At 46.9% G+C, this 20430-nt stretch overlaps 10 protein-coding genes across 10 annotated transcripts; 4 read left to right on the top strand and 6 right to left on the bottom strand.

Moving 5' to 3' along the window:
* Positions 1-647: 647 nt before the first annotated feature.
* ASPGLDRAFT_52472 (putative arginine transporter) lies at positions 648-2609 on the bottom strand. Its single transcript, XM_022547761.1, has one exon. It carries the CDS (start codon positions 2419-2421, stop codon positions 715-717), a length of 1707 nt encoding a protein of 568 aa, XP_022396360.1. The 5' UTR covers positions 2422-2609; the 3' UTR covers positions 648-714.
* An 895-nt stretch (positions 2610-3504) lies between these two features.
* ASPGLDRAFT_954469 (uncharacterized protein) lies at positions 3505-4533 on the bottom strand. The gene has a single exon (XM_022550575.1). It carries the CDS (start codon positions 4146-4148, stop codon positions 3555-3557), a length of 594 nt encoding a protein of 197 aa, XP_022396359.1. The 5' UTR covers positions 4149-4533; the 3' UTR covers positions 3505-3554.
* Positions 4534-5335: 802 nt separating this feature from the next.
* On the bottom strand, positions 5336-5848 carry ASPGLDRAFT_954472 (uncharacterized protein). The gene is made up of 2 exons (XM_022550576.1): positions 5536-5848; positions 5336-5443 (listed from the first exon to the last, which is right to left on the bottom strand). Exon 1 carries the CDS (start codon positions 5803-5805, stop codon positions 5575-5577), a length of 231 nt encoding a protein of 76 aa, XP_022396358.1. The 5' UTR covers positions 5806-5848; the 3' UTR covers positions 5336-5443; positions 5536-5574.
* A 1411-nt stretch (positions 5849-7259) lies between these two features.
* Positions 7260-7633, top strand: ASPGLDRAFT_39764 (uncharacterized protein; the record flags this gene model as incomplete). Its single annotated transcript, XM_022545126.1, has 2 exons — positions 7260-7325; positions 7400-7633. The coding sequence occupies 2 exons, from the start codon at positions 7260-7262 to the stop codon at positions 7631-7633; spliced, it is 300 nt and encodes a 99-aa protein (XP_022396357.1).
* A 1064-nt stretch (positions 7634-8697) lies between these two features.
* Positions 8698-10295, top strand: ASPGLDRAFT_954438 (uncharacterized protein). The gene is made up of 3 exons (XM_022550573.1): positions 8698-8797; positions 8863-10069; positions 10261-10295. Exons 1-2 carry the CDS (start codon positions 8795-8797, stop codon positions 9901-9903), a joined length of 1044 nt encoding a protein of 347 aa, XP_022396356.1. The 5' UTR covers positions 8698-8794; the 3' UTR covers positions 9904-10069; positions 10261-10295.
* Positions 9469-11294, top strand: ASPGLDRAFT_954457 (uncharacterized protein). Its single transcript, XM_022550574.1, has one exon. It carries the CDS (start codon positions 9957-9959, stop codon positions 11133-11135), a length of 1179 nt encoding a protein of 392 aa, XP_022396355.1. The 5' UTR covers positions 9469-9956; the 3' UTR covers positions 11136-11294.
* A 1485-nt stretch (positions 11295-12779) lies between these two features.
* On the bottom strand, positions 12780-13338 carry ASPGLDRAFT_136466 (MARVEL domain-containing protein; the record flags this gene model as incomplete). The annotated part of the gene is made up of 3 exons (XM_022541457.1): positions 12780-12867; positions 12919-13195; positions 13254-13338. 3 exons carry the CDS (start codon positions 13336-13338, stop codon positions 12780-12782), a joined length of 450 nt encoding a protein of 149 aa, XP_022396354.1.
* Positions 13339-13345: 7 nt separating this feature from the next.
* Positions 13346-14330, bottom strand: ASPGLDRAFT_953925 (uncharacterized protein). Its single transcript, XM_022550572.1, has one exon. It carries the CDS (start codon positions 13932-13934, stop codon positions 13434-13436), a length of 501 nt encoding a protein of 166 aa, XP_022396353.1. The 5' UTR covers positions 13935-14330; the 3' UTR covers positions 13346-13433.
* An 82-nt stretch (positions 14331-14412) lies between these two features.
* Positions 14413-16375, top strand: ASPGLDRAFT_52466 (O-acetylhomoserine aminocarboxypropyltransferase/cysteine synthase family protein). Its single transcript, XM_022547760.1, has 6 exons — positions 14413-14548; positions 14613-14667; positions 14725-14808; positions 14867-15226; positions 15288-15856; positions 15910-16375. Exons 1-6 carry the CDS (start codon positions 14493-14495, stop codon positions 16127-16129), a joined length of 1344 nt encoding a protein of 447 aa, XP_022396352.1. The 5' UTR covers positions 14413-14492; the 3' UTR covers positions 16130-16375.
* Positions 16376-16903: 528 nt separating this feature from the next.
* Positions 16904-19428, bottom strand: ASPGLDRAFT_953365 (phosphate-sensing transcription factor PHO4). Its single transcript, XM_022550571.1, has 5 exons — positions 19417-19428; positions 18698-19349; positions 17594-18635; positions 17105-17521; positions 16904-17059 (listed from the first exon to the last, which is right to left on the bottom strand). The coding sequence occupies exons 2-5, from the start codon at positions 19250-19252 to the stop codon at positions 16977-16979; spliced, it is 2097 nt and encodes a 698-aa protein (XP_022396351.1). The 5' UTR covers positions 19253-19349; positions 19417-19428; the 3' UTR covers positions 16904-16976.
* Between the last annotated feature and the right edge of the window lie 1002 nt (positions 19429-20430).

The following is a 20430-nucleotide window of genomic DNA, read 5'->3' as shown; positions in this document are numbered from 1 at the left end:
TTACCCGCGCTACACCGGAACGCCAGTATCCCAACGTCACCACAATGTAAAACTCCCTATATTAGTTTTTTATGCACGGCAACGGTATTATGTATTCTGTGTCTTAATGATATCAGACGAAGAAATCATTGTAATACCAAAGGAAATGAATGTATGGAGTTTTCATTGCGGTAATATTGATACTGACGTTCCAGTATAAGTAGTAGGCGGGCGAAATCACGAGTAGTCGTTAGCTATATATATTCTTCCAAAGTAATGAATATCGGTTCAATGATTATTTTGAATTGATTGAAGTTTGCTAGATGCACAAATACATACAAACAGATTGACAATGACTGAACCCTCAGCCGGAAATGCAACCTAACTCCTTTTGCCTGAATGGCTCAACAACAGTAAAGTAAAGCAAAGTAAGAATAAAACAAACCCCCTCATGTGCGCGCTCTATGTACATCACAACATGGTCGAATATCGAATATTAATCAACAGAAAAAGAGTCGAGAAGATGATAGTAAGAGATTTCATGGTCGCTTATTCATACTCGTAAAAACACCGTATGCTTTTCTTTCGGAGTAAATGAAGAAAAGCATTGACATCAAAGCATAAAATGAAGTGCAGTCGGAGAAAATTAGACTTTGTAAGAGAGAGAGAAAAAAAAAAAAAAAAAAAAAAGAAAAGCAAAAAAAGAAAAGGAAGTATGTTCATAGAAATAACCAACTAGAACCGCCGTACCCAGTGGTATCCCTTGATATACCACGGGACCGCGGCCGGGTCGGAGGTTTCCCACGTCTCGTTGGCCAAGGGTTCCCGGCCCGTGTCGATGTCCGCCTCGTGAGGACTCACAAAAGACGATCGGCAGATGATCTTGTGTCCCACATAAAGGACGACAAAGAGGATCAGACTAATATAAGCAATGAAGAAGTCTGTCACGTTGAACCCATGGATGAAGGATGTGAACCCTTGAGTTAAGATGATCAACACGTTGAAGAAGAGTCCGTAATAGGAATACCAGGGCTGCCAGGCTGCCTTGTACGGAAGCAAGTCACGCGAGATGTCGCGCGCTTTCAGGGCCCGCATGAACGCGATGTGACAAGCGTTCAATGATGCCCAGGTGATGAAACCGGCCACACCGGAAATGTTGGTCAACCAGGTAAAGACGGTGCTACCCGAATTGGACATGTTCAAGAACCCGAGCAAACCAAAGAGAGAGGTGAATACCACACTGTAACACGGCACACCACGTTTGGTGGTGTATTTAAACCATCTGGGCGCCATCCCTTCATTCGCCAGACCAAGCAGGATACGACTACCGCTGTAGACGTTCGAGTTAGCGGCCGAAAGCACCACAGTCAACAAAACCGCATTGATGATGTGAGGCAGCACCTGCACTCCGGCAAGTTTGGCCGCAATGACAAGCGGAGACGAATCAGCGTTGTTTCCGTCCTTGGTCATGTCGCCGTTGTCATAGGGCACTAGCAGACCGATGAAGAAGATGGTCAGGACGAAGAAAAAGAGAATTCGGTAAAACGTTTTGCGGATGGCGGACGGGACAGTCTGGCGGGGATTCTCGGTCTCGGCGGCAGCGATACCGACGAGCTCGGTGCCCTGATAGGAAAAACCGGCTTGGATCAAAACAGACCAAAAACCGACAAACTTGGCCAATGAGTCGTTGCCTTCAATAAGGTACGGAGCAAAAGCACCGGGGTGTACCCAGTACCGGAACCCTAGATAGTCCCTGCTACCGGCGCCGGCGTCGATACAGATGGCGAAAATCATAAAGCCCAGAACCGTAATCACCTTGATGGTGGAGAACCAGAACTCAATCTCACCATAAAAACTGACGGGCAGGAGATTCAGCAGCAAGATGACAACCCAGAAAATTGCAATGAAAATCGCGATGTTGATGTCTTTGTCCCAAAACTGGATAATCAAGCCCGTTGCCGTCAATTCCACTGCGAATGTCGAAGCCCAGGACCACCAGTAAATCCAGCCCATACTAAACCCAAGGCTTGAATCGATCAATCGAGTTGCATAAGACGTAAATGCACCGGCGACAGGGATATAAGTCGTCAGTTCACCAAGTGAAGCCATAACCGAATATACAATCGTTCCGACGAAGAGGTAGGCGATCACGGCACCAACGGGACCGGCGTGGCCAATGGCAGTACCGCTGCTAATGAAAAGACCAGTTCCAACAGTGCCGCCGATAGCTATCATCTGCAAGTGGCGGTTCTTCAAGTTTCGCTTGAGCTCTGGTGCTTGTTCGGTTTCTCCATTGGTGCCATTTTTCTCAACATCGACGCTGCTCAACTCTTGAGATTTGTAGCCATGGGCATCGACTTGAATAGGGTCTTGACCGGCCATGTTGCCCTTCTCCGCAGCAGATTTCGATGTAACGGAGAACTGGTCTTGCTCGGCGCCCATACTGGTCCGCGATGGGCGCGATGACCAGGTAGGAATTCGTATAGAGGTTGAGGAAGAAGAAGAAGGAAAGAAAGTTCTGTGGTAAAAGTGAAGAGGAAAGAAACAGCTGTCGCGTCGGCGAATGCGAAGAAGAACGCTAGCTCCACCGAGAGCCGTCAATCCGGCAGAAACTTTTTTTTTTTTTTTTTTGCCCTCTCTTCCCTACCGGTGTGTCTGGTACAATGTGGGGAAATCAAATCGAATCAACCGTAACCGTTACTTTCACCGTGAATTGAAACGATAATATAAGGACACTGAATCAATGCGAACTGCGAGAATAAATGTCAAGTAATTGAGGGGTTTGAACAGTACTTGTATTGTAGTAATGGACGGGTATTAGGGGGATCAACGTAGTTCTTGACAGTCATAGTTCAGATAATGGATAATGCTTGATACAACGGCGAATATCGAATGATAAGCATGGCTGAGTATGAGTAACAAGATAGTCTAACAGAATTTTTCAGTTCTAGTGGTTAATTCTGATAATAGAACCGGAGTTCTGATGGCACAGAGCATAGATGTGCCCTACCGGAGGTGGACCGAGGGCGAAGGAATAATGTGGATAAACCTCCGCGAACAGAGTTTTCGTTCGCTCGTGAAAGACTCTCCGCTGCAACTTCATGCATTGATAAGACATGTCTCCATCTACAGTACCTACTCCGGAGTACAGTACTTGTAAGTACTCCGGAGTAGACTGCAGTCAAGCTGTTCAGCATTGACCTACTAACAAAAGAGCATTCATACTACGGAGTAACTCGGGGTGACGCCGGAAAGGCCACAGAACGTCGTGGCGTTTGAGGTACATTTCGTGGCATTTCCGTCCTGGCGTCGCCGCTCTAGTGCGGCCACTGGTAAAATTGTACTAATCAGGTAAAAGCAAATACACTCACCCGCAACATTTACTTGCGGCGTCGCCCGCCAACCACTTATCCGTGCTTGGCGGGCGACACCGTAATGAAAATATCACCGTAATGAAAATCGAAATTCAACCCATCATCTTTATATGCCATTTACTCTATAAATTGAGGAATATCAGATAAAAAGAATTAATTTCTATATAATCTAGGTCCTACTCTATCATAGGAATATAAAATTTAGCTATTATCTGCAGTATTTACGGGGGTATTCTCCTTATCATCCTGCTGATGCCGCCGCTTCCTACCCTGACCCTGATGCTTTTCCTTCTCTACACGCCTATTAATATGGTGTTTGGCATCTTTAACAGTTAAGTAGCCTGTATCACTCAATGAGGCAGGACCTTTCACTAGTCTGCGAGATCGAGGCTTATTCCTTTGTTTGGCAGAGGTCAAAAGCCTATTAACCTCTTCCTCACGATGGGCATTAGCCTCTGCTTGAAAAAGCCCACCACTGAGAACTCGATCGATCTGCCCTTTAAGATGAGGAGAAAGAGAGTCTAGAGCCTCTTCAATACCATTTAGACCTCTCTGCACCTTCTTAATATCTTTCTGAAAGCGCTGGAGTGTCTTTGGTGAAGAGGTAATTGATGATGGAGTAGTAGATTTAGGACTCCCAGTAGGCCCATTCCCTTCTCCAAACCACATTTCCAGAGGATTCTCATTGTCCAAAGGCAGCTTCCTTTTTAATGGATCCAAAACAATAAATGGATCAAAAGGAAATATGCCACATGATTTGAATGAATATTGGATTGTTCTTCCAGAAAATGTCATTTGTTGAAGACTAGGAAGTTTTGCAAGGAATTCCTGCCTCTCAAAAGTATCATACCCATCTTTTGCTGCCTCACAAACATCACCACCATGATAATGCTTATATAGTTTGAAAGGGATGCCATCAAGCGGTTGTAGAAAGTGGGTTGTATGTGGTGGGAATTGTGACGGCTCAACGGCTCAACGCCAGACAAACAGCGCCAACATATCAAACGATGCCATACAAGCAATATGGGCAAACAAGGGCTTAAGCCGTACCACACAAATGCCTATAAAGTCCGTTCATCGCCTAGATAGATTTCCTTTTCTTCTTCTTCCCCAGATTCGATATTCTCGTTGTTAGGCTACCTAGTCCAGATATGAATATTATTCGTTTTATCTGCTAGTTTCCGAGCCCGTGACAGGAAGGTAATAAGGACAATTTGATACTTTTCAGTGTATTCAACAAATTCATATTTGAGATGGGATCCATGGTTGTCAAAGAGGAGTAGTCGATATTTACCAGTCTAATTCATATTAGTTAGGTTGATTGATAGATAGATAGATAGATTGATTGATTGATAAATTCACCTGCCGCTCCTTGAATTCTCATGGAAGTGTTGGATCCATGCAAATGCTATTTCATCTGATGTGTAGCCAGATGGTGATGGATGAATGCCCCAGTTTAATGGTAGATCAGCATGTGTATACCAGTCTTCCATATGGCCTTTCTGTCACGGGCTCGGAATAGAAGATAATAACGAACTGAATTCCTATCTTGACTATTGTAGCCATCAACGAGAATATCGAATCTGGGGAGGAAAAAAGGAGAGGAAATCTATCTGGCGAGTACAGTCTTTATAAACCTTTGTGCGATGCGGCTTGAGCCCTTGTTTGTCCATATTGCTTGTATGGCATCTTTTGGCATGTTGGCACTGTTTGCCTGGTCGTCGAGCCGTCACACTTTCCCAGGTGGAATAATAAGAGGAGGGAGGATTGATCCATCTGCAGATATACACTCCAATATGGTGATCAAACTCCGTGAAAATAAGGAAGAGTCTCATTTTGCTCAGGAAATTGAGTAACAACTCTCTCTACACGCCCCTGCCCCTCTAGGAACCCAATTTCATCAAAATTGTAGATATCACTTGGTTGAATTTGATGTCAGCGCATAGCAGCATCCAGGCAGTCATACCAATCCTCAATAACACTAATATCTTCAGCATTCATGCATTTTGGATCAATGGGATTTTGTTTTTGGAGTTTATACTCCTTAGGGAGGCGTTTAATAAAGTGATATGCCCAGTTTTGGCCAAATTCTAGGGGTTTTGATCGGGGATCAGTATGGTTGCGCCGGAGGAATGAATTTGCACATTTTTCAACTTGTTGGGCATTGGGGGGGGCATCCCACCCTATCAAGTTGATAGACCGCAGGGCATTCTCTTGGTGTTTATTGAGGGTATAGTTGACTGGTATTTTTTTGGAACCTGGAAGGAACTCCTTTTAGGCGTTGACGGAGGCATTGATAATCAACATGGAATTCACGCGCAATATCACTAATTTTGGGGTTCTGTGCGTGTTTATACGCGACAATAGCATCTTGAAGCTGATGCTCAGTTTGTACGCATGCTTTAGGCATGGTGGTGGTTGATAAATGATGATTTAAAAGAGGTAGTCGCATTTGTATGAAAATTTTTCATTACGGTGTCGCCCGCCAAGCACGGATAAGTGGTTGGCGGGCGACGCCGCAAGTACACCTTAATTATCCATAGTCTCATATTGGAAAGCGCTCCCATCATGGCTTGAATACCAAAACACCCAGAAATTGATTTCATGTACATTATGTTTTTCCTTTCAAACACAGCTTCCAGAGTTCTTTGTCTTCTCTTCTTTGGCTCAATCAAAATGACCTTATGAAACCTAGAAACTGTAACTACCAAATGCAATAAGCCAATAACTATTGTTAACATGAATACTTAATGACTAATTCGGTTGAATGGGTCACCTTGGTACCTTTTTGGCCGAACGGTCTATAAGTTAACAGATATCAAGTCCAAGCATCGGACCAATAGGTCGCCTGAGTTCTGGACCAGCTTGTTCGAGGACCCCTTAAGAAAATAGAAAAAGACTTTGCAGAATCCACAAGAATCAGCTTGAACCTCATGTGAGTAAATTTCGACATGTGCGTTTTACATTATGGTGGTATTACCACTTTACCAGATTCTGTGCACTTCTCAAGCCCAAAGATACAAGCTACTGGCTTAGAAACCTCAGTATAAATGTTATTGAAGGTTTTTTCGCATTGATATATTGAAACCCATGATGCTGAGCGTCAGTCAGAATTCCTCATTCGAGTGCAGTACTGGAGAATCTGTTACTGTGAGGAAATACAGAGAGTTTTCCCCCGCCATTTAAAAAAAGATATGAAGTTGGTGAGTCACCATTATGAAATATAATTAAGCATTGGCTAATCTTTTGCCACAAACTGGCTTCTCTCATATCGTACCTAGGGCTCTAGTTAGTTGTAATTCGAGACAAGACACTTACCCTAAGTGTCTTCCAAGATGTGTGTGTTCAATGACCCTTGGGGTCGCTGGGTATATCGCCCCCGCCAGACTCCGTAAACAAGTGGGATTGATAAGGTAATGAATAAAGAAACAAGGCCAATTGAGTACGTATACTCAGTTGCTGGTTAAATGCAGACGAGTCAGAAACTAGAAAAGTAACCAATGCTTGAAGCCTACCATTGATTGATTGATTTTGTTGCAGCCAGACTGTCTTCAGAATCCATTGATGCCTCTCCATTCCTTGTCGACTTTGAATATAAGCCTTGAACTTTTGACTGGACGTCAATTGAAGGAAACCTTCCCCAGTGTGACGGCTCAGCGCAGCGCCTTTATCGACAAGCAACATCAACATGGCAAACGATGCCATGTAAACAATTAAGACAAACGGCTGCTTAGCGATGCCGCACAACTCCTATAAATTTCTTCATGTAGATAGGCCTTTCTCCTTCTTTCCTTTTCTTCTCCAGATTCGATATTCTCGTCGATGGCTACACTAGTTTAAATAGGAATATCATTTCATTAGTATCTACTAGTCCGAGCCCGTGAAAGATATGTGCCTGAGTACGTGATGTACCATGAATTGATCCTCACTGTCAAAGAGTACATGTCGACCGTCACAGCAGTGGGTCCACACGTAAGTCATGCGCTTTTTCTCAACTTCTTTACAACCATCCCCAAGCTAACATCTCTCTAAGCAGTGACTCGCAGAACTCAGCGGCGTCTTCTACTCTGTCAAAGAAGAAGACTACTCGCAACGTGAATACCGTGTCACAGAACAAGAATTCAACTGTCACATGGAAATCGAAGCGCAGATCACCGCAGGCCGCGCGCGCTGCCGTGGAAAAACAACACGAACAAGAGCACAACAATCTATCGCGACAGAAGCGAGAAGTTGAAGTGGGATCATCCGTGGTGCGACGGCCTGCTGTCACCGGTCCTTGAAGGGTTGGGGAACTTACTGCATCATCATCGCCTAGTGCTGGTCGGAATGGGACTAGTGAGACTACTGGTTGGGAGGTTGTGAGGAGGCCACAGGTGAAGAGGAGGGGGAAGAGCATTCTAGAGGATCTTTTTATTGAAATCGAGTGCATGGATATACATTTACCCTATTTGGCGTCTGGATATAGGGCTTTTGTCTTGGCAGTAGAGGGTTATACATATTTGCATGGCATCAAGACGGGAATCAATTATGATATTTTGAAACCTCGTTTATTCGTTTGACGTCTTAACACTTGTATAATACAAGTCAATACGCAGAGCAATTGACTCATTGCAATTTTGATGAGGAAGTTTGCACAGTTGCATGCTTTTTCTCGTGATGAAAGTCAAGACGGATTAATAGTTGACCCGCTTACCGAGTCCGACAGATTCCTCATATAGGAACACCGTAGCCATACGCTTTAGATGGCTAAGCACTCATTCTACCATCTACAGTGTCTATAGATGTCAATGTCACCCTCTTTAGTGTAATTTAAATTCCTCGCCTATAACCTCGTGCAGTCCGGATAATCGACTCCCCGACTTCCCCGACACAGAGTTTAACCGCTTCATTGGTTTATCCGTTTCATCTCGGAGATACGGCCCTATGGTTTATCCGCGCCGCTCCGGCGGACTGATTTACTTCCTTCGAGAGTATGTAGTAGAGAGAGCATCATCCATATTCCATCTTTTTTTTCGCCTCTGAAATTTCTACATTCTACAGCTACAGCAGCACCAAACTGTTGTCTTCAACTCTAGGCCTGCTGATTTACGACAAAAAAATGCTGCGAAAGGCGCTCAAGAAGGAGAAGGTATCTGAAGACCTGCTGGAGCAGGCGGGTGAGCTCACCCAGCTACCCCAGAAGGAACTGAAAAAGATTATCAGGAGACTCCTCAGAGGCGACACTCCGGAACACGAGGATATATACATGATATTTCTGAAAGCAAAGGCGGAAGGAATGTATCACGGCAGAGGCAGGCAGTTGGAATGTTTCGTTAGGCTCCAGTGCCTTGTCAATATCGACCGTGTGTCTGCCGAACAGTATCTTTCGAATACCAAGCCACCAGACAACGTTCTGCATGCGCTAGAGCGTCTGATGCAAGAGTCCAAGGTCACTGAAGTGGATGGTAAGCGAGCCATTTTGCAGATTGTCTTGAGCTGTTCACGAGCACGAGCAACCCGATATTTTCAGCCTTCATTATCCATTACCGACATGATAGATGGTGCGCGTGGGACACGCGAGATCTCGGAACAAGCGTCCTTAGTTGCCCGGCAAGCATACCTTCTGCTCCTCGAACCGGAAAATGTTGAGCATATTTGCGCACAGGAGGGAATCGCGGTCAGTGATACCTCCAGTCTTTATGGCATCATTGAGAGACGAGAAATTGCCAACGCCATCGTGCCCTTGATGAGGGAGTGGAAGGAAATACATTGGGAAGAAGTTCAGAATATTATCGACAATGGATATGGGGATAGCTTGCAAGACGCTAAAACCGAATATCTCGCCCGACTACTCATGAAAAGATACAAGATTGATCGTGCGCACGCGAAAAGCGAGCTAGAGCAACATCATGGGGATATCGATAAAGCCGGAGAAGTATGCATGGCGCATGCGAAATTCGCAGCCAAACGGCTCAAAGTCGATCCTGTAATTCCAACACGAGACACACAAAATGCCCCGAATGTAACACCGCAAACCCGCGTCATTTCTGTTCTTGGTGTTGACGAACCGTCCAGCACCTCAAGGGCAGCAAGCCCATCACTGGGTGACGGGTGGATGGTATCCGATTTCTACATGTGGCTGCATGTCCTCGAGGGCATGGGAAAAGACCAAAAATGGATCACATCAATGCCCCCCGATTATCTTGTGCAGAAATATGGCAAACAAGACAAGGTTACGATGGAAGTATTTGATGACGAAGGACCGCAGGTAACGAAGCCCGTGCAAACAAAATGGGCGTCCGGATTCATCCACGGGGATCCGTTCGAAACCAGAAAAGTTGTACTCGATGAGAGTCTGCTACCTCGGGTTTTGGCAAAGGTGACGATCGGACCAAAAGGAGCCGACCTGCGAGACTTTTTCTTGCAGCAACTGAGGAATACTATGGCCGATGCCGCAGAATCTGGAGATCACGTACTCATCATGATCTTTTCACACGGCGATTATGATTCCGCCGGCGGCTTATGCCTAGGTGTTGACCTGTTTATGAATGATGACTCTGAAAGTACCTGAAACCAAGCCATGTCGCATCTATTCTCTCGGAGTACCCAGACATCAGGACCACTATGTTTATGACATCGTGTTTCTCCGGTCATTGGGTGGAGACCACAGAATTTAAAGGGAGAAATCTGACACCGGCAATTCTTGTTGCAGCAGAAACGGAAGAGGATTCATTCGGGTATGTATGGTTGCATTCGCAGAGACACGCTGGGGGGCTATTTTCATCGGCCGCAATATCAGAGCTGGTGAAAGAGCCACCCTTTCTCCCACCGGCTTCGGACCAGGACACGTCCCGCGAGTATCGGGAATTGACAACCGCGATAGTGGCCGAGATGCACAGACTCTGTCTACCTGCTAACATCAAAGAAGGCTACGGATCGTCACCAGTATTCAGCGACCCGAAATCGCAGGAAAAGTTTTGGAAAAGGACTGGCTACAGCCTGAACCACTACGAAGATAATTACAACAAGCTGCCAACGGCACTGGCCTCTGATCCTCATCCAAAGAGGAATAGAAAAAAGTTTGAAGCGGGTTTCATAGACGGTAATGACCCGGAGATAGTCGCCTGGAGGGAGCGTCATCCCCTCATTGTTGATGAAGACTTCCCAGAAGCGACCGGTGGCTATGGAAGGACTATCCGGGGACTGGTTTCGCCCTGGTCTATGAAGTATTTAATGCAACAGTACTCAAGAACAAACCCGGGGTATCAGACGATTGAACATCAAGCGGTCATACGAACAATCCGTGAATACTACGATGGCCTCTTGGACGACAATGGAAAGCTGCGCCTGCGCCGCTTGCTCATTAGCAGGCTCCAAATGAATAAGAAAGCTAACCATTATGCCAAGCTTTTGGGATTGTACAGGCTTCCAATCATTGAGATTTGGACGATGGCCCAGACAGCTAAGGAGTATGAGTACTCCACCTTTCGAAATTATTTTAACAAGGTAGCACGGTCTCGTATTTTCAATGAGGAAAAGATAGGACCTTATTATCGAAAACCTGCGCAATACCTAGCAGCTGCCATGGCAATCGCTGCTTACAGTGAGGGCGATGTGGAGGCTGCGATTAAGAAAATCTGGCAAGCGCGTAATGACAAGAAGTTGGATGATCAGATAACGCTGGACCTCAAGGAGTCCGTTCGCTATTCTCAGTCGGTTTCCAGTATAAAATCGCTGATACAAGGCAGCCGAAGGAAGCCTCAGAAGAGACGTCCTGCTTTGTCTGACATCGAATGGCATTGAGTTGTACTAACAGGGATTCTCAAATCGTGGCTACTTTCTTAAGGTGAAACCGATAATGTATGAGGAGGATCGTGGCGTCGTTATAGGAGATGGAGGGGGTTCCCGAGGAGATTGATGGTGATGATGGAGTCGGGCGTTGAGTGATGTCTGAAGTGGGTGACCGTCGAGATCTTTGCTATGCCGAGACGAAGGCTCAGATGACATGATATGCGGTTAATGTGCCTTGTCCACAATTGTCTTGACAGAGCTAACGGTTTGGGGTGTGTGGCACTAAAGCGGTAGTAGTTCCTGATCGAGATAGGTTTGTTGTTGTTAATTTTGTTTCCTTTGTCGAGCGGCATGAATGTACCCAAGGATAAATGAGAAATGCAAGAACTGGGGAGGGATTTGGGTTTACTGATAGCAGTCCGAATCACAAAATGAGCTGTCAGACCATCAATGGCAGGCCGTTGTCTCCTTGCACTGGACCCTGCTCCATGAGCATCATAACTTCTTCCTCACCTCGCAGAATCTGTCAGCGAGCCTGGTCTGGAAACAGTTACTCAAGAAGTATGCCATGCCGGCTCAGATGTAGCACTATGGCATCCACTCGTTTCTTGAATTGTTGCACCTCAGCTTCCAGATTCATTTGAGCACATGCTTACATTCCTTTATTTGGCTTAATGATAACTTCTTTGTTGGAGAACACCCCCCGCCTTTGAGCCCACCTGGATTAAATGTCTTGGTGATCTGGCCTGCTACCACATGGCCATCGTAGTCGGCCGACAGGACCGTGAAACCTGGGCTAGTGTAGCCTGGCATTGGTACTATCATAAGGTGGATAAGAACCCAAATGTTGGCATGATTCAACACCATCTGGCTGTTCTTGCTCAGTCAGATATGCTTCCAGTTCTTTTCATACATAAAAAGCCTGGTTAGTGTCCATTCATTTTCTAATGCTGGAGAAACATCCGGTGGCCATTTCATCCACCTCTCAACGTGCCTAAACTGTATAATCAACCTGTAGTGTGTCACGGGCTCGGAATAGTAGATACTAACGAACTGAATTCCTATCTAAACTATTGTAGCCATCGACGAGAATATCGAATCTGGGGAGGAAAGGAAAGAGGAAATCTATCTAAAAGGAGTCTTATAGGTTGCTCCATCAGGTATAGCTTGGTTGTCATCTGACTCCCGGCAGACTCCGAGCCGACCGACGGCGAAATTCCTCCGGCGGTTAAAGTCGGGAACGGAAACCGACGATGCTCGAGTCATATACAGAATACATAACATGTTCAACTCTCGTCCAGTTATAGGACCTCTACTACCAAGACCATGGTGATACAGGGTGGCAAGGCGCAGTGTCTGAGGTAAGACACATCAATGGTTTCAAATAATCATGGCAGTGAAGAGGATTAACAATCCCTTACATACCCCGTACAGTATGAACAAACTGGGTATCATTCATAGCAGTAAGAATTGCGCAAAGCAGAGTTAATAGAATAAACATGCACACTTCCATCGTAAGTCGTCGAGCAGTCTGCGGCTCAAAGCAAATCGTCAAATCGTGGTCATGCGCGTAGTAAGGCTGGAACCGCCTGTAGTGCATGACATCACAAACCAAATCTCATCATCATGGCGTTCGTTGTCCCTGTTAGCGGTCTGCTAGACACCAACGTTGGCGGTCTTCCCACTGGGACCGGACCGCATAACTCCCATGACCGCTGTCGCCGATGTGATTGCGAATAAAACCCTGCTAACAGTTAACTATACGTCTCATGTCATTGCCGCAGCATAAACGTACCATTCAAAAGCTCCAAACACCGTCGCGGCTTGAAGACAGCTGCAGGCGCTTCCATGGCAATAACTAGCAGCTGGCAGCGCAACAGCCAAGGCAATAAACCCGGCAAACCAGAAGATCATGGTAACCAATTCAACCCCGACAAGAATGAGACGATGCGCGAGGTTTGGGAAGTAGGTCGGCGCTAAAACAAGGAAAGGCACGGCAACGAAGGGTGTCCACACGCCATTGAATAGCATGAAATTAACCGTTGAGCCGGACGCCCACCACAAACTGACGACTACAGGGCAGTTAGAAAAGGCGCACAAAGACACAATTATAGGGTGGTTGGTACACACCATATGCCGTTAAACCGAGGACTATTATGCCAAAGATGAACTGCGCGAACCTTACGGGGTAGATCCATGGAAAGCTCAGGGCCATTGTGGATTAGAATATGGAGGGCCTTTTTTCCTTAAATAGGGTAAGAGCGTGCAATGATGCAAGGTTTGAAAAGCTGTTTGACAGTCAGTCAGCTATCAAATATCAACAAGGATATTTATATGGAAATATTCGAGGACAGGTTTCCTTTCAAAACCCGTTAAGCTGACAAGAGGGCCATTTTTGCGTTCTGTGACATGGCAATGTGACAACTGTGCAGCATACGGCGTACCTTTGCAGGATTCCGGACAAATCAAGTCTTTTGAAATGATTCGTCGTAGTTTCTTGTAGAGAAAACGCTTCAAGTGAGAAACGAGGGAAAAGTTATTCTTGTATATATAGACCAAAAAAAGTGGAAGCCTAACTTCCTTCGTTGTTTTGTCTGCCTGACCGCCAGTCAAAAAAGTATCCAAATCCATTGGTGGCGAATACCAGAGAGCCCCATGATCTGATTCAGTTGGAGCAAAGGAAGGCACCGGATTGGTTGTTTGCTGAAAGAAATGCAAATAGTACCTGAAGATTCTTGAATTTGGCTGAGCTGCGATGGTGATCATATTAAATATACAGATATAGATGGTCCGTGGACACGTGACGATCATGTAGAGTCGAGAACACCATTACTTTCTTACGTGTATTACTATGTAGTCCGAAGGGTTCACATCTTCTGTTAAAGAGGTTCCGGTAACTTTCTTGTGCTTCATATAGCAGGAATATAATATAATTTTCCATCGCAAGAGCTTCTCAACCGCCAATTCGTAGTAACATGTAACATCGTTCCTCTCCTCCGAGCACCACAACACCACAATAATACCAACACAAATCCCAAAGTTCACTTAGCCTTGCACCAGAATAAGCACAAGAATAACCATTATGTATAGATTTCCTTTTCAGTTCCAAAATTTACGGAATGATTGATTTTCCCCTCCTCCAGTTGATCACGCCATCAACGCCCATCATCGCCTTTTCCCCGCGTCGCTTTTATACCACACCCTCACAGCTCCCCCCCCCCCCCCCCCACTCGAGTTTGCTTTACTCCGTACTCGTTCAATTCTACATATTGTATTGCATTTCCTGCATCCCGGATTTCTCGATCCTGACAGTAGTAAAGATACCGTACATAGGTCCAACAGACGTCACCCCGCATTCCAGCGCCCATCATGTCTTCCGAGCAGCAGCAGCCGCCTCGTTTTGAGACTCTCCAGCTTCACGCTGGGTACGTATTACTACCAATTGAAATACAATATTCACCACAATGACGCTGACTTTCAATCTTCAAGCCAAGAGCCAGACCCTACCACCAAATCTCGTGCCGTTCCTATCTATGCCACCACTGTATGTTTTCTACTTTCATTATTCATACTGCTCGATATACTTATGGCCACCAATTAGTCCTATACTTTTGATGACTCTGCCCACGGAGCGAGGCTCTTTGGCCTCAAGCAATTCGGCAACATCTACAGCCGGATTATGAACGTGAGTGTCCTCTGAAGAACCAATGCTCGCCCAGTTCTCTGACAATTAGCCAATTTAGCCCACGGTCGACGTCTTCGAAAAGCGCATTGCGGCTCTTGAGGGTGGTGTCGCGGCTGTAGCAGCTTCCTCAGGCCAGAGTGCACAGTTCATGGCAATTTCTGCTCTCGCCCATGCCGGTGATAACATTGTCTCGACTAGCAATTTGTACGGTGGTACATACAACCAGTTCAAGGTCCTTTTCCCTCGCCTGGGTATCAATACCAAGTTTGTCCAGGGTGATAAGCCAGAGGATATCGCGGCTGCCATTGACGAGCGCACCAAGGCTGTCTTCGTGGAGACAATCGGCAACCCTCGTTATAATGTGCCTGACTTCGTTGAGATTTCGAAGGTAGCCCACGAGAAGGGTGTCCCTCTTGTGGTGAGTAGTGCCTGACCAATTTCACTTACTTCAACAAGACCGTGAATCTGACCTTTGATAGGTTGACAATACCTTTGGAGCTGGTGGATTTTTCTGCCGCCCTATCGACCATGGCGCCGACATTGTCGTCCACAGCGCAACCAAGTGGATTGGAGGCCATGGCACCACCATTGCTGGCGTGGTTGTTGACTCTGGGAAATTCGATTGGGGCAAGCATGCTGCTCGCTTCCCTCAGTTTGTCGAACCATCCGCAGGTTACCACGGTCTGAAGTTCTGGGAAACCTTTGGACCCCTCGCCTTTGCTATCCGGGTCCGTGTGGAGATATTGCGCGATCTGGGAACGGCACTGAACCCCTTTGCTGCGCAACAGCTCCTGCTAGGCTTGGAGACCCTCAGTTTGCGCGCTGAGCGACACGCAAGTAATGCAATCGCCCTTGCAAAGTGGCTGCAGAATAACGAAAACGTGAGCTGGGTCTCGTACCCCGGGCTCGAAGATCACCCCAGTCATGAGACTGCGAAGCGGTACTTGCAGCGTGGTTTTAGCGGTGTTCTATCATTCGGGGTGAAAGGTGGTTCTACTGCCGGTATCCAGCTCGTTGACGGCTTCAAGCTGATTTCGAACCTTGCAAAGTACGTTATGCTTTACTCCCTGACAAAAAGTAGCCAAGCTAATTGGTATATAGTGTCGGAGATTCCAAGACCCTTGCAATTCACCCCTGGTCAACGACCCACGAGCAACTCACCGAGCAAGAGCGTCTTGACTCGGGCACGACAGAGGATGGCATCCGTATTTCTGTCGGTACAGAGCACATTGACGATATCATTGCTGATTTCGAGCAATCGTTCAAGGCTGCCGCCGCTACTGGCCCGCAGAGCACTTCCTTGCCTGATCGGGCAGCTTGAAAAGTAGCATCGATGGAGAGGGAAGCTGGTCCCCAGATGCCCGTTCAAGTTACTGTTGAATATCAAGAAGGATTCGAAGGATTTTAAGCGAGAGATATACCCCAGGGAGCTTTATATAGCAATATATCAAATTTACATGATGTTTAAAGTGCATTACTTATACAGGATGTCTCAATTCTGGGGCATCATTTGTCCAGTCAGTTAGCCAATGACTAGTCGTCAATTCCATTGGGCCTATTCACTGAGGACGCTATACGTTGAGCCAGAGAACTCTCAGGGAATACTTGGAGTCATTTGCACAATGTTGTTATCTCACACTCCTTCAAGTTTGTCTGACTAGCCCTAGGCAGACTCCTAGACGTTAGCGGACCAATGACCATCGATTGGATTGTCTAAATATCATTCTGTAAATAATATATGGAAAATAAAAAGTAAAAGAAGTAGAAAGTAAGGAATCTAGATACAGCATGAAAGAAGACACGATTTACAACAACACCCAACCAAACCGCCAACCAACAAAACAACGCCCATTAAAACCTGGTATTACAAATTCAAGACATGGTACTCAACTAGAATGGATGGTACCTTCTGGGTCCATATGCACCAAAAGATATTGCATATTGCTGAGAGAAAATAAAAAGCAGAAACAAAGAAACGAGAAAAAGAAGAATAAAGAAAGAGAACAAAACCACCCACCCTGAATAACTGCGAATCAACGATAATAAACCGTACCCATTGTAACTAAGCACTCATCCCAGACTTTTCCTTTCCTCCGGCCGTATATCATGACTTCGTATCTGGACGTGTCACGTTAACGGTGCGAAAAACAACCATTCACCTCTTCGTGTCATGAAGACGCAGCCGCAGAACTTCCATCGGTCTGAGCATTTGGACTGGCAACGTCTGTCGATCCAACATTGGTGGTAGTCTCTTCGTTCGACCCAGAACGCGAAGCATCTTTGCTTGATTCTGTACCTTCTCTCTCTTCAAGCCGGGATTCTGCCACCGCCAGCTTTAACCTCGTGCCTGCCAGCTCATGCTGCAACGATTTGATATAATCGATGGCCATTTCCACTGTGTTAGCCTTGCTGATTGCTTGGTTTCCGGCTTTCTCCTTCTCCTTGTCGCTGGGCTTGACGTTGCACGCCGCAGCCTCTTTGGCGATCTTCATCTTTGCATACTCCATGGGAATCAGGCCTTCAATCTCCTTGAGAGCGTTGTTGATTCGATTCCGACGACCCTGTTCGGCAAGTTTGTGGTTTGTGCGTTTCGAGCTCAGATTCTCAGCTAGAGTCTCGGGATATGATACACCCGGCAACAGTGTTCCATCCAAAATGTGTTGGTAATTCGATTTAGATGCCAGATACAGAGCAGATGTTTCACTCGAGATGCCTATAAGAAGCAACTAGTTAGCATCGCAACAAATGGTAAATAAAACAGGGGGGGGGGGGGGGGGCTTCTTGCCATCGCCACGTGGTGCCAAGGGTTGAATATTAGGACTGATCTTGGGACGTATTTGCGGACTGGGTTGGGCTGAGCTCAGGCTTGGCCGCTTTCTACTTGATGGACCAAGTTTAGGCGTTTCGGACTTTTTGGCAATCGGTCCACTAGGCGACGGCATGGCAACTGATCGCGGACTGGGTGCCACTGGGGCGGACTTGGGTTCCAACGCGGGGGTCGCGCTGGTCGATGCTGCTGGTGTAGGGACACCCGAATGGATAGTCGTATCGATACGAGTCATCTTTGGACGGGGCCCAGCAGATATAGAAGTCTCGGGAAGGACAACATCGGTCATAATATCATCATGTGAATCGCTACCCGGCACAAGTTTCGCCTGGCCAGTAAACTGACCAGTCGAATCTTGGCTCTGTTGCTGTGATCGTTGAATGCGCATGAGCATAGCAGGCGTTGCGGGCGCGTTGTTACCTTGTGATTGGGATGTCTGAGGAGCAATTGCCGGAGACTTGCGTGCATGAGGGATCGCGGGTGGGGGCATCAATGGTTCTGAAAGGGGCTCTGGAGACACTGAGTCTTGCGAACTTTCGTTGCTCCCGATCTGATATCCTCCTCCGCTACCACCATTGGGCAAATGCCTGGCCCGATCATCCTGACCAAGACCATTAAGTACCTCATCGGGGTTGATACTGAGGAGTGATTTCTTGCGCGCTTGGGGCCGCACAGACGGCGACTGTTGTTTCTTCGCTCGCGCAGAGAATCGATTGGTCGTCGAAGGATGGCGACGGTGTTTGGTACGAAGGAGACCAGGCGAGGAAGGTGTTGAAGACGCAGGAAGGGTGTGGTCAACGGGGGATTGCAAAAAGCCCATGTCGGAAATTTGAGATCCTCCTTGCGAGAACGGGTAACCGTTATTGGAATTGGCGTTCTGGGTTTCGAGAGCTGGAGACGTGAGAGGGGTGAAATACTCTCCAGGAATGGTGTATTCTGGGAGGCGGAACTGAGTCTCCAAAGGTGTCATTGCAGGGGAAATAAGAGGAGTGTAGTACGCCTGTGTAATGCCAGTGTGTTAGTTTGTGCTCCCATGGTTTACGCGGGGGAATTCGTTCTAACCTGTTCATACTCGTCCACCCGTTGCGGATACCGCGCCGCGTTGCCGTGTAGTTCAATGCTGTTGGGGGTCGGAGGGATTATGGCTTGGCCATTAGGAATGTGATAATGCGAACTCGCCGGCTGCTGCGACGGTTCCTGCGGCTGATGTTGCGGTAAATGCTGGTGATCTTGAAAATGGGAGGGCTGCTGCGCCTGGGCATAAAACCCGGGGGCCATGACAGTCGTTGTAGCAGAGTAGGAGGGCATCGACAAGCCTGACGAAGGTGGACCCTCCTGAGAGGAGACATCATGAGCGCTGGTGTTGCCCGTGTGGAGATGGAGCGAAGCAGCGGTGGGGTCATCGGTGTCCATGCGAACGAACTGGCCCGGAGCCGTCACAGAAGGGTTCCCGGGGACTGAACGAGGAGGAAGCGACTGTCGCTGTTGCTGTTGTTGCTGGGGAGAGAAAGGCATTCCAAATTCGAGGAAATTCGTGAAGTCGTCGTCGGCGGCCGGCATGAGCGACTCATCTTGAAGATGGTCCTGCCACGACGATAGTGACGGTTCAGGGTCCATTTCAGGGGTATAAAAGTAATTTTGAGACTGGTAGAGACAACGAGTGAAGAGGATATAAACGGAGATATCGAATATCACGAGAGAGAGGAAGAGAAGACTAGAGAGTGGCGTAAGAGAGGAAATACTCCGGAGTAAGGCAGAGGCCTCGACTCAGCGCGACAGACTATCGGCAAGCATAATGTTCAACGATGTTGCGAATTCAAATAGACAGAAAGAATATGATCCAGAGCAGGATATGACGCTGGACCTGGACGCAGAAGAAGAGAGCGAAAAAGCCAAGGGAAGATGAGGAAGAAAAAGACGGATCCTTGTGCCCGGCTTTGCCGATCGGAGTTGAGTCGGGAGGCACCGCTTTTAGACGGTCTACAAGTACATGCACTCTAACATACTCACACTAAACTATGCAAACCCTTGTCTAGAGTCGTTTCTCTATATTAATTATGATTGCGCCGCACGAGGTCCGTTGTCGGCGTACAGAGTAAAGCAGTCGCACTAACAGCTCCTTCTGTATAACGGTCTATGAGGGGGGGGCAAAAGAAAAAAGCCCGACTAAATAAAATGAGAAAAAGGTTTCCGGAGAAACTCGGGGGCGTTCCTGGTTCTGTGCGCACAGAAATACAATTTTAAGCTTCAATGAACCTCCAATTGCGCCGGCGCACATTGTTATATCAAGCACTTGATCCATGCACTCAAGCTGTCTCTGGTCGTTCCTGGCAGATGAGCACACACGGATACTCTCCGTACTCCGTACTATGTTCTTCGTACTCGCTTGAGTCCAGACCCGGGGAGAATCCACTGCTCCATTTGGACCCTCCTGCTTATATCGACGTGGATTGTATGGCTGGCGCATTGGGTGCTCCACTTGTACTCCGAAATACTAGTGTCAGCTATATCATATCGTCAACGTAAATCAAAGCCATGAGCCATTGATTAGTATCGCGTATGCCTCTAGCCTCGACAAGATTGCTGAACCAAGGTCTCACTATTCAAATCGGGAGATATCATCGTCCGGTGATTTGTGGAAGTGGATTCCTGTGCGTGGGTTGGCATAATTTCCCCTCTTTTTCTCTGCCGATTCGAGGGACTATCAGTGAGTACTTAGTCAGTACTTTGCAGTGTACACCAATGCAATTCCCGCCCTCCAACGGCAATCTCCAAGTTTAAGTTAATCATCATTG

This window comes from Aspergillus glaucus (assembly GCF_001890805.1).
Source record: "Aspergillus glaucus CBS 516.65 unplaced genomic scaffold ASPGLscaffold_29, whole genome shotgun sequence".
NCBI classification, from domain to species: Eukaryota; Fungi; Ascomycota; class Eurotiomycetes; order Eurotiales; family Aspergillaceae; genus Aspergillus; species Aspergillus glaucus.
The sequence above is the reverse complement of the archived record's forward strand: the minus strand, read 5'-3'. Positions and strand labels throughout refer to the sequence as shown.